A 12,769-nucleotide genomic window follows, 5' to 3' on the forward strand; every position below is an offset into this window, starting at 1 on the left:
CAGCCATACACTTGGGAAGGATATTGAGGCATTTTATGATGTCAAAAGCCCCATAGTGGTTAGCACTGCTGCCACAGCACCAGGGACCCGGGCTTAATTCCATCTTTAGGTGACTGTCTGTGTGGAATTTGCACATTCTCCCTGTGCTTGCGTGGGTTACCGCTGGGTGATCCGGTTTCCTCCCACAGTCCAACAATATGCAGGCTGGGCGGATTGGCTATAATAAATGTAGGGTTACAGGGATAGGATGGGGGTGGAGACCGGTTGGAATGCTTTTGAGAGGGTTAGTGCAGACTTGATAGGTTGAATGGCCTCTCTAGAATTAGAATGAGGTTTATCGTCACATGTACTCAAGTTCAGGAGTGCAGTGATAAGTTTACAATGTCAACCCTCATGGCACCATCTTGGATACAAGGTACCTAGGTATAAATCCTTGATACAAAATAGAGAAATAAAGAGAAGAAAAGTTACTTTGTGTTTTGCACTGCCCTACATTTGCGTAATTACATGTTCTTTGTTCCTTGACAGGCTAGGTCTATTTTGGAAGGCTTCTTCCAAGCTTCTGGTCTGACTGTTGATGCACTGAAGGAGTGGGATCTGATTGGATTAGGCAGTTTGTTGTGTGCAATGACTGGCCATGAGATCAGCTACTTGAGTGCTTCCACCTACAGGTAGAGCCTGTTTTATCCAACTTCTGCCACGTCCCTGACAATTTAATGAGGGCCTGGCTTAAGAATTAACATAAAAACCAAAAGAACTGTGAATGCTGTAAATCAGGAACAAAAACAAAGTTGCTGGAAAAGCTCAGCAGGTCTGGCAGCATCTGTGGAGGAGAAAACAGTTAACGTTTTGGGTCCAGTGACCCTTCCTCAAGGTCACTGCACCCGAAACATTAACTCTGTTTTCTCCTCCACAGATGCTGCCAGACTTGCTGAGCGTTTCCAGCAACTTTGTTAAAAATTAACGTTTTCTTTTTACAATGTCAGTCAGGGCTGTTTTTGATGTGAAATCTTCAAACATGTGAATCATGTGAGAATCTCCTGATCTACAGTATCTGTGTAATGTGTGAAATCTATAATTCCTGCCCATAGGAAGAGTCCCCCTAGTTTTCTCTCAGGTTTTTTCTTGAATTTAAAATTTTATTTATCAACATTGTATTCTGTCTATTCATCCAAACAATAAGGACTAGGAGTTACATGTTGGTCAGAATGGGTATGGAGGTTCTCTTTCCCTCAGGATGACAGTGAATGCAATGAAGCATGTACAGCTGCTTAGAAAGGCTCAACAAGGTGTGAACCTGTTCCACTATTCAGTCATATCTTGGCTACTCTGTCCCCTAACTCCACCTTTGCCCCATATGCTTCAATATTTTTTTTAACAAAAATCTATCCATCTCAGATTTAAAATTAACAATTGATTTGGCATTGATTGCCCTTTGACAGAAGAATGAAACTTATACTGCCATCCTTTTGACTGTAGAAGTATTCCCTAATACAATCGTGGAAGGTCTAGCTCTAATTTTTTAGACTATATCCCTTCGTTTTAGACTTCCTGCCCTGTGGAAATAATTTCCCACTATCAATCCTCTCTATTCCCCATAATATCTTGAGACCTTCACAAGTCAGTGTTATCAGAAAGCGGAGTAAGTTTCATTGTAGCCATTTAGAACTTCTTCAATATTTCTCCTTATTTCAAGCAAAAGGTGCCACGCTTTATTCCCTGGCCTGCACCTTGTTAAAAATTTCTTCGTGTTGTTCTCTAGTAGTTTGCCATACTTGGAGTCTACTCCATGCTCCCGAAGACCCTACATTGTCATTCTTTGGACCAATAAGGGTTTTAATGGAATATTCTTTCCATTTGCTGTTCCTCCAGTTTTGGAAGAAGTGTATTGTCTAAGATATAGTTATAAACATATATAAATAAGTGTAATTCCTAAAAAAAGTAAGACGCTGCCATTTCCCACTTTTAAAAAATCAGATCATCAGGGCAGCACGGTGGCTCAGAGGTTAGCATTGCGGCCTCATAGTGCCAGGGACCGGGGTTCGATTCCAGCCGCGGGCTACTGTCTGTGTGGAGTTTGCACATTCTCCCCGTGTCTGCATGGGTTTTCTGTGGGTGCTCCAGTTTCCTCCCACAGTCCAAAGATGTGCAGGTTAGGTGGATTGGCCATGCTAAATTGCCCATAGTGTTCAGGGGTGTGTGGGTTATAGTGGGATGGGTCTGGGTGGGATGGCCTAAGAGGCGGTGTGGACTTGTTGGGCCAAAGGGCCTGCTTCCACACTGTATCTAATCTAATCTACCCATACTTGAATACCTTTGATGAGATCTGACCTGATCCTGCTGACAAAGTTGAAAATAAGGAAGGTTGATAGTAGGAGATTGAGGTGTGACCTTATAGGGGTTTATAAAATCATGATGGGATTGTATTAAGCAGGGACTGGTTGGACCAGTCTGTGCTGCATGACTATGAGGAACAATAGATAAGGTGAATAGCAAAGGTCTTTTCCAACAGGGTAGGTGAGTTCAAATCTAGAGGGCTTATTTTTAAGGTGAGAGGAGAAAAGGGACCTGAGGGGCAACTTTTCTTTCCACGCAGAGGATGGTTCATGTTTGGAATGAACTGCGAGAGGAAGTGGTGGATGTGGGTATAGTTACAACCTTTAAAAGATATTTGGACATGTACATGAATAGGAAAGGATTAGAGGGATGTGGGCCGAACACAAGCAAGTGGGACTAGCTTAGGTTGGGAAACTTGGTCGGTATGGGTGAGTTGCACAGTTTCTGTGCAGTATGACTATATGTGTCTGGCTGATTACAGAGGGGAAGAGAAATAAACTTGCATCAAGTGAAACTCTGGCCCTGCATGTTGATTTTGATTTGTAAATTGATCACTAAAATACTACTTTTTTTAATATGTAGGTGATGTGTTTAAGTGTGAAAGCCCTTTGTGTTTTCCTTTATGCAAGGTAATGAAATGGAAGCAATTTGTGTGCAGCTTGCTTGGGAGTTTCGAGGTTCCTCCACACCTCTTTATCTTAAAGAGAATGTCGCCGATAGCTATCATGCTGTCATCACTAAAAGTTAACAAGTGCCAAGGCACCAACAATAAACAGTAAATGTTAATAAATTTAAGAGAAGTTTAAAAATTAGCATCAATGGTATATTCCAGCCCCTCTGCTGTTCATTGGTTGCAGAAGGCATCAAGTGTAATGGTTGACATCAGCTTTACCGTCTCTGGGGATATCTGGATATAAACATAGCCTCAATAGAAAGACAGACAATGGAGGGTGAATGATGTCCATCCACATGCAACAGGACACTGGTTAAATGGTACCTTTTGTTGTCATACTCTGGTACTTGCCCACAGATTACTGAGTTCAGTTTTGCTGCGTGCTATGATAGGATTTTAACATGTAGTTTCGGGGTTGCTACCCTGGTGCACTCTGACTGTTACCATTAAAACTCTGGCGGGCTAATTACGTTTGACTGTTGTGCTCCCCACAGTGCTGCAGCTGCAAGGATCGGTGAGATTGTCTGCAAAGTGGAGATCCTCCAGGAACTGCTGAAGAAAGCGAGATACACTTTTGGAAATGTTACTGACTGGTACAACTTCATTCTGGAGGAGGTTGGAACAGTAGCAGGTTAGCTTAGTGAAACCGTGTGAGACAGTGGGAAAAGTTGGTGGAAGAAGAGCCCAGGGGGTAAAAAGATAAATAGCAAAAGGGCTTAAGAATTTAAGAGATCAAGGATGACAAAAGGTCATGAATTCCATAAATGCTCATTTCCCTCCCCCAGTTTTCTCTGTGACTCATTCAGTCCCTCTCACTAAATCTCCTGATGGCTTCATCTCTTCTGAGGTGAAACTCAACAGCCAGGGATAGAGAAATCGGTAGGTATTGATTGGATGGAATTTAATAATGTTTAAAAGCACAAAATGAAGTGGTGCAAAATAATGAAGAAAAATTAGAAACATTTACAAAGTAATAAGACATTAGACAACTAAAGTGATGAATTGGGAGAAGATCATAGCTGAGGAACAGAGAGATGAACATAGAACATAGAACATTACAGTGCAGTACAGGCCCTTCGGCCCTCAATGTTGCGCTGACCTGTGAAACCAATCTAAAGCCCATCTAACTTATACTATTCCATTATCATCCATATGTTTATCCAATGACCATTTAAATGCCCTTAAACTTGGCGAGTCTACTACTGTTGCAGGCAGGGCATTCCACACCCTTACTACTCTGAGTAAAGAACCCACCTCTGACATCTGTCCTGTATCTATCACCCCTCAATTTAGAGCTATATCTCTAGTGTCATTATTGAGTTATACAGAACAAGAATCTTTTGGGTTTAATCCTCAGTCAATGCTGTAAATTGATCTTGGCCAGTGGCCCTGTAGTTAGGGGCAGGGAGATGTCGAGGCGAGTGACTGTGAATGAGAAAATGAGTGGCTGTTGGAAAAGCTTTGGAGAGAACTATGATTGAGTGAGTGAAAAGGCAGAAACGGTTTACAGGTCTCAGTTCTCAGTGTGGGAGGGTTTGGAATGTGATCTTTGGTGTTGGTGTTATTAGCAAGACCATGTCTATTTGCATCCTAGTTATCTTAATGGATTGAATCAAACACACGTGGAATTAAGTTACCATCAGAACAGACTGGTATCTTTGAAGGATACTTGTGAAGCCACTGAGTGATCATGACTTTCCTGATGTGCAACCGAAGCCTGCAATTTATCAGAATTACTGATACAAGTTACATGAAATGCTACAGCATTGATCAGCAATGAGTGATGATGATGATTTATTCATTCAAGCAAGGTCACTGTAAGAAAAGTGAATTTTTAAAAGAGTAAGGATTGAGGCCACAATCTAATGCCCTGTCCTTGTCCCTGAAACAGCAAGATTTCAGCCCCAGTTTAAAGTGATAAAGCAAATCTGTGTAAACATGTGAAGTCCTGGCCTTACATCATTTGATACATTCAATTTTCAATTCAACAGCAGAACGTTATACAAATGAAAGCGTATAATTAAGTTTATTGTACAAAATTGTTCATTTAAGCTAGTTCTTTAAAATTATTTCTTCCCAAAATTAATGTAACCCCCACTGGTAGACACTCTTCTGATGAAAGGTCACCCAGCTGAAACCTGTTATATTATGCCAAAATTCCAGACCAGACACACGTGTACTTTAAGATAGTTGTGCAGCATCATGGATAATGACATTCTGGTATAAATGTATCTCCTGGTCCTTCAGCCACCTCACAATGAGTCATGGAGTCAGTTAAGTGTGTTCAGTCAGTCAGTTATTTGTATTTAGTGTGCAGTAACATCAGGAAGTTGAGAACCCAGGCTGTGTAAGTTTATGATGCTATTAGTAATGTAAATAGTTGGCGTTGTTATTAAATGCCAAGACATCTGATTCAACAAGAACCCACTGTTCTTGGTATTATGTGGGCCAACCTAGAAGATCACGAAGTGCATCATAGCAGTTGTTGCCTGATATATTGAGTAGTTCTAGCAGTTTTTCTTTATTTTTCAGATTTCCAGTATTTTGCTTTTGTGTTTTTAGAAATCCCTGGGATTGGAGAAAGTGGAGCACTGGTTTTATATTCTGCCCAGTATTGTTCAACATTCCATTCAAGAGAGAGTTAAGATCAGCTGAGCTTACATCATTACAACTGACTGTCCATTATTAATATCTCATTTCTATTTCAATGCACACTGTTGGTATAATGGGAGTTCTGTTGCTATAAGCCAGCTCTCTAAGGGACGTCATATTCAGAGACTGGGTCCTCAAGCATTGACATTTAACCAGGTTGACATGAAATTGCCCGTACCTTGCTAATAACTAGCCCGTGAATACAACCACTTGAGCTGCAGTCCCCAGAGGAGGAAAAGGAAAGCCTTAAATCCAAAGAGAAGCCTACAAAATTGCACTCTTGTTAAGTGCATATTGTTAAATTTTTTTCTTTGTTTTTTGATTCTGGATCAAAATTAAGAAAGGACTGCTTTAAACCTCACAGTGCGAGAGTTGCTGCACTTTTTCTTAAAAAAAAGGTTACTGGAATTAATTGTGAGTTGTGTTTACCCTGTTATATTGTTCAAGCAGTTGGAGATGTTATCTAAGATGCCACAGTAGCATGGGTGTGCCTGGAGAGCAAGTTTACTAATTAACAGACTGTTGCTTGGTTCCTGCCGTCAGGAATAGTTGTCGAGGCCAGGAATCAGCAACATGACAACAGCTGTTTGGTTCCTGGATAACAAAGTGTGGAGCTGGATGAACACAGCAGGCCAAGGTTGTATCCACATTGATATAACCGCTCCCAGAGGATCCCCCTCGTCCTCACACACCATCCCACCAACCTCCGGATACAACGCATCATCCTCCAACACTTCCGCCATCTACAATCTGACCCCACCACCCAAGACATTTTTCCATCCCCACCCTTGTCTGCCTTCCGGAGAGACCACTCTCTCCGCGACTCCCTTGTCCGCTCCACACTCCCCTCCAACCCCATCACACCCGGCACCTTCCCCTGCAACCGCAGGAAGTGCTACACCTACCCCCACACCTCCTCCCTCACCCCCATCCCAGGCCCCAAGATGATGTTTCACATCAAGCAGATGTTCACGCGCACATCCGCCAATGTGGTATACTGTATCCACTGTACCCGGTGTGGCTTCCTCTACATTGGGGAAACCAAGTGGAGGCTTGGGAACCGCTCTGCAGAACACCTATGCTCGGTTCACAATAAACAACTGCACCTCCCAGTCGCAAACCATTTCAACTCCCCCTCCCATTCCTTAGACAACATGTCCATCATGGGCCTCCTGCAGTGCCACAATGATGCCACCCAAAAATTGCAGGAACAGCAACTCCTATTCCGCTTGGGAACCCTGCAGCCCAATGGTATCAATGTGGATTTCACCAGCTACAAAATCTCCCCCTGCCCCACGGCATCCCAAAACCAGCCCAGCTCATCCCCGCCTCCCTAACCTGTTCTTCCTTTCACCTATCCCCTACTCCCACCTCAAGCTGCACCTCCATTTCCCACCTACTAACCTCATCCCGCCTCTTTGACCTGTCCGTCCTCCTGAGACTGACCTGTCCCCTCCCTACCTCCCCACCTATACTCTCCTCTCCACCTATCTTCTTCTCTCTCTATCTTCAGTCCACCTCCCCCCTCTCGCTATTTATTTCAGAACCCTCTCCCCATCCCCCTTGTCTGATGAAGGGTCTAGGCCCGAAACGACAGCTTTTGTGCTCCTGAGATGCTGCTTGGCCTGCTGTGTTCATCCAGCTCTACACTTTGTTATCTCGGATTCTCCAGCATCTGCAGTTCCCATAATCGCTGTTTGGTTCCTGAGCAGGTGGTGTGTGTGTGTGTGTGTGTGTGTGTCTGTGTGTGTGTGTGTGTGTGTGTGTCTGTGTCTGTGTCTGTGTATGTGTGTATGTGTGTGTGTGTGTGTGTGTGTGTGAGAGAGAACAACAGAGCGAGAAGGTCAGAAACAGAAGTTGCTGGAAAAGCTCAGCAGATCAATCAGCATCTGTGAAGACAAAATCAGAGTTAACGTTTCGGGTCTGGTGACTCTGATTTACCACATCTGCAGTTCTTTTGGTTTTTATTAAAGACAGAAGGTCGCCAGGTTGCAAGACACTGCAGCTTTCTCTCTCTAAGCAACCCAGAATGATAGTTAATGAATGATAATTAATCTCACTCACCATGTGTTATAAAATGTTGCCTCTAACTAGTGACCAACAGGCTGAATATTTAATAATCAACCTCTCTATTTCTTGACCAAAAAAGTTAAAGGATCTGGAAATAAGGAGACTCAGCAGGACTTGGAAGAATCAAAAATGACACCTCGTCAAATCCCATGCACTGGTGCTATTAAATCTGTGCTTCCCTAATACCCTCCATAACATCTGTCTGTGTCTGTGTGTAGAAGATTAGGAAGGGGATGGAGTTAATAGAGTTCTAAGTTGATCATTCATATTTTGTTTTCCTGTGGGTAAAACAGATTCATTTGTAATACATAATTTTCCACTGTTACCATGTTTTCTGTTAACCTGTATCTGCCAAATGAGCAAACTGGGGCATGAATAATTTGATTAAAATCTTTAACTTTTGTGCTTGAAATGAGCCTGTAAAGTGGAAAATTTACAATGGACATACAGATAAAGATCACTCTTGAAATAATCTGCTGTCTTCCAGCAATGGCTTTAATCAAAGGGGTCGAATCAGTCTAGCTTAGAGTTTAGGTTGCTCACTATTTATTTATGCTTCTCTTCACAGCTGGGATCAGCAAAGAAGAGATAAAAGTCCTGAATGAAGAGCTGATGCCCTACTTTCAGCCAACGGCAATAGCTGCTCTACCCAGTGAAGTATTTAAAGTGAGTAGCAATAGACCCAGGTGGGATTTGAACCCAGGCCTCCTGGTCCAGATGTAGTTACATTACCACTAAGCATCCCTAAGGTGTATGCTTTCTTGTGCACAGCACATCACATCACAGAGATCAACTAAGTCCCCAGCGGGGAGTTGTCCATCGGTCACCCACCTAACAGGCAGAGAAACTAATGACTATACTAATGGTCCTATCTTAGCTTTATAAGAAAGCCACATGTGGACAACTGACCCTATCAGAAGGTAAAAGTCATAAAAAGCCTCATTGAGAGGAGAAGTTAATGACGTTTCACCGACTCATTAGAACAACTTGACAGAGGCAGAAGGAACGATGTGGAGAAGTGGGAATATGTAAAGTTGCTCGATGTTTAGTCGGAACTGGGAAATATTAAGTTGACTGATAATGGTACTCCAGTTGTCTCACTACAAAATGCCACTTAGGACTCAGGGGGTAACACTTTCAGAAGGTTGTGTGTTGAGGGCCTACTTCAGGAGAGTGGCGCTGAGGGACACACTCATTACTGGCTACATCCCCTCTGCGGCAAGTCCAGCTATTGAGCAATTTGAACACAGTGGGAATATCGAACTCAGCAAAGTCATTCCTGGGAGCTGTGGACATCAGCAGCCTACTATGTCACATAGTGAGTATTTATTCAACGAGTCACTTAATCCTTATCTGGATTAAAATAGATGTACTTCAGATCAAGACTTGGTCAAATGTGGCATGTAGTGAAATATTACTGTGGGGTCTTAGTACCCACCTGGGACGGCACTGCAAGCCTCAGTTTTAGCAATCCAGCCGCAAAATGGCACAGCCCCGCACCCTGTCAATTCTGCACTGGGAGTGTCAGCTGGAAGTTATGTTCAGTTACCCGAGTGTGATTTGACTACCATGTTCGGTCTTGGAGATGAAATCCAGTTAAATTTTGCTTAAAATGTTCATTTCATGATCATTGCTGGGTAATTTATTATTTTTTTAATAGGAGCTCTCCCCAAAACAGCTAGCAAACCTCGGACCCGAGAATGCAGCTATTGTCACAGAGTCTCAGAAGGCCGCCCTGAGCATTGAACAGCTTTCCAGCTTGCAGGCAGCAGTGGATGGAGCTAATTCAAATCATTTAATTCAGATGTTGCTGTCTGCTTCTCCAGTCCTCAATAGTGAGTTCATAATTATTTCTGTCATATAGGTTCTTGAGTAGCTTTGTGGCTCAGGTTATGGATGCTGTGGTTGGTTCATTCACCAAGTTAGTTCGTTAGTTTGCAGCGTTGCTGGGTATTTCTATGCTACCTTGAAAACAGGTTGTGTGCATACATCTGATACCTGTGAGTACGTATCTTAGTAGTGTAGATGAGCAGAGAGATCTCGGTGTCCATGTACACAGATCCTTGAAAGTTGCCACTCAGGTTTACAGGGCTGTTAAAAAGGCATACAGTGTTTTAGCTTTGATTAGTAGAGGGATCGAGTTCCGGAACCAAGAGGTTATGGTGAAGCTGTACAAAACTCTGGTGCGGCCGCACATGGAGTATTGTGTACAGTTCTGGTCACCGCATTATAAGAAGGATGTGGAAGCTTTGGAAAGGGTGCAGAGGAGATTTACTAGGATGTTGCCTGGTATGAAGGGAAGGTCTTACGAGGAAAGGCTGAGGGACTTGAGGCTGTTTTCATTAGAGAGAAGAAGGTTGAGAGGTGACTTAATTGAAACATATAAAATAATCAGAGGGTTAGATAGGGTGGATAGGGAGACCCTTTTTTCTAGGATGGTGACGGCGAGCACGAGGGGGCATAGCTTTAAATTGAGGGGTGAAAGATATGGGACAGATGTCAGAGGTAGTTTCTTTACTCAGAGAGTAGTAAGGGAATGGAACGCTTTGCCTGCAAAGGTAGTAGATTTGCCAACTTTAGGTACATTTAAGTCGTCATTGGACAGGCATATGGATGTACATGGAATAGTGTAGGTTAGATGGGCTTGAGATCGGTATGACAGGTCGGCACAACATCGAGGGCCGAAGGGCCTGTACTGTGCTGTAATGTTCTATGTTCTATGTTCTATGTTCTAAATCCATGTCTTTAACAAACTAATGATTGAATCTAATTGCCTAAACTGCAGGCTGCACCATTTGCTCCAAGTCCCATTCGCTCATCACTCCTGTGCTCACTGACTTACATTGGCCCTTGGTTTGACAAAGCTTCAACTTTAAATGCATGTCTCCTCTGTATAATCCCTCCTTCCCTCTCCGTATCTCTGTAATCTTCCCCATCCCTACAGCTCTTTTGAGATCTTTGTACTGTTCCAAATTTGGCCTTTTGTACAGACCTGGTTTGCATTGCTCACTATTGGTGGCCATATCTTTGATTCCCAGAGCTGTAAAGTCTGGAATTCTCACACTAAATCTTTCTGCCTTTCTCTGTTCTCATTTTAAATTCTCCCTGAAACCTACCTAATTGACCAAGCTTTTGATGAGCAGTGATCCCTCTAATTTTCTTTGAGGTCAGCATGTGGCAGTGACTTCCAGAACTGGAGGTCAATCGCTGTGCGCAGATCATTGGGATGCACAGATTATAGGGAACATTGTCCCAGTGATACTTTTTTTTGACTTGACATCAATGTTTGTTTGTCAGTGTGTTCTTTTGCAGTGGCTTAAGATGTTTTATTAATGCAAGTTGGAACCTTCAGTTAAAAGATTTGATAAGATGTGTTTCTACAATCTAGATGCACTGTTTGCAAGGGTAAATGAGGCAGATTCAACAATAACTTTCAAAGGAATTGGATGAATGTTTAAAAGGAGGGAAAAGCAAGGGTGTGAGACTAATTGAATAGTTCTTCCTCTTTGCAGTGGGCTGACTGACCGCTGTAGTGATTGGAACCAGCTGGATCTTGTTGACTACGAGATCCTTGCTTGGGCTTGTTAGCCTCAGCCAATCAGAAAAGGTGTGGCTTATCAATATAACCATGGAGATTCAGAATCTCCTCTTTTCAAAAGACTGATTCTGAGCTGACAGCCACAAGTAAATAAAGGATTGGGATACCAGCCTCTGTGCTGAAGGATTCATCACAAAGTACAGAAATTGTGAAATAAATGTTCTATGTTTTTGTATTGCATGATTAATGTGTCTTCTGTTTCTAATACCTCCTCTTGTGTTTGTTGCATTTCGTACAGGTTCATCTTTCCATGGTGGAAATCTCTTCTTACTTTGGGCTGCCTGTATCATTGTATATTTCATTGCCTGAGAGCCAACCCACAGATGAGAACCACAATATTTGTCATTAGACAGATACGATAGGTACAAAAGTGTCAATGTATCACTGCTAAATTGTGAAGTATTAGGCTAATGAAATACGTGCCTTTTTTAAAAAAAATCAGTTCCCATCATGATATCATTTGTCAGTGGAGTTAGAGCAGATTGCTGCCCAGCTAGCGACTTGGGAAGATTTATATTTGTATTTTGGATGTGAGCCATGACAGCCATGTGTCGCTGATCCTTGGTTGCTTTTAAGGCTTTCAAAGTCAACTGCATTATCTAGCATTAGAGTCATGTATAAACTAGGACTAGGTACAGTTTGACAGGGGTCCTCTCCTCCCGCAACCCCCCAAAAAAAACACTATTGATACAGTTGAGGGCTTTTAAAATTATCAAAGTCAGATTTTTATGGGTGTTTTCTGGTGTCAGTCCAGAAACTACCAGATCTATTAAATTCATCTCCACAACCTGCCCTTTTGGGATTTGACCTTATGAACTTAGTGTTTAGATTGTTCAGTAGGAATTCAGTTATCTCAAAGTTAAGAATTCATATCAATTGGTAGTTCTGATGAGATACCCACTATGGAAAATCCCACTATGGAAGAAAAAAAGAGCTTGAATTAAAACTGCAATTTTCTTGACCTCATAATGTTCTAAAACTTTACAGCCAATGAAGTTATTTTGAATTGTCACTATTGTAATGTTGGAAACACAGCCGTCAGTTTGCAAGCACACAAATCCCTCTGTAGCAATGAGAAATTAATCAGATAATCACATTTTAATGATTTTTGGATAAAGAATAAACATTAGTCCAAGAACACCAGGGAGGACTTCCTTTCTCTTCTTTTGAATAGCACCCTAAGATTTTCTCCATCCACCAGAGCTGGCAGAAAGAGCCTTCATTTAATGACTCATCTTTCAAAGTGGTAAATCCAACAGTGCAGCACACTCTCAGTATAACACTGTTGGTCTAGATTATGTAAACAAGCCTCTAGATAGCATTTGAACCTAAGGTGATAGATATGACAAGTGTCGGCCTGGACTGTGTCTCAGATATGGAACCTGAATCTAAGGCCACCTATCTGATGAGGATCATGTAACCAAACAAATGAAGTCTAG

General features: G+C 42.3%; 1 protein-coding gene across 1 annotated transcript in view; it reads left to right on the plus strand.

Annotated features, from left to right (window-relative positions):
• Positions 1 to 11,771, plus strand: part of LOC125462433 (otoancorin-like) — a 55,908-nt gene extending 44,137 nt beyond the window's left edge. Inside the window, exons 25-29 of the mRNA XM_059653871.1 lie at positions 529 to 671; positions 3,505 to 3,641; positions 8,301 to 8,398; positions 9,393 to 9,567; positions 11,569 to 11,771. Of these exons, the coding sequence (XP_059509854.1) occupies positions 529 to 671; positions 3,505 to 3,641; positions 8,301 to 8,398; positions 9,393 to 9,567; positions 11,569 to 11,639 (624 nt within the window). The 3' untranslated portion in view covers positions 11,640 to 11,771. The remainder of the gene's footprint in view (positions 1 to 528; positions 672 to 3,504; positions 3,642 to 8,300; positions 8,399 to 9,392; positions 9,568 to 11,568) is intronic.
• Positions 11,772 to 12,769: the final 998 nt, after the last annotated feature.

Source organism: Stegostoma tigrinum, chromosome 23, assembly GCF_030684315.1.
Source record: "Stegostoma tigrinum isolate sSteTig4 chromosome 23, sSteTig4.hap1, whole genome shotgun sequence".
NCBI classification, from domain to species: domain Eukaryota; kingdom Metazoa; phylum Chordata; class Chondrichthyes; order Orectolobiformes; family Stegostomatidae; genus Stegostoma; species Stegostoma tigrinum.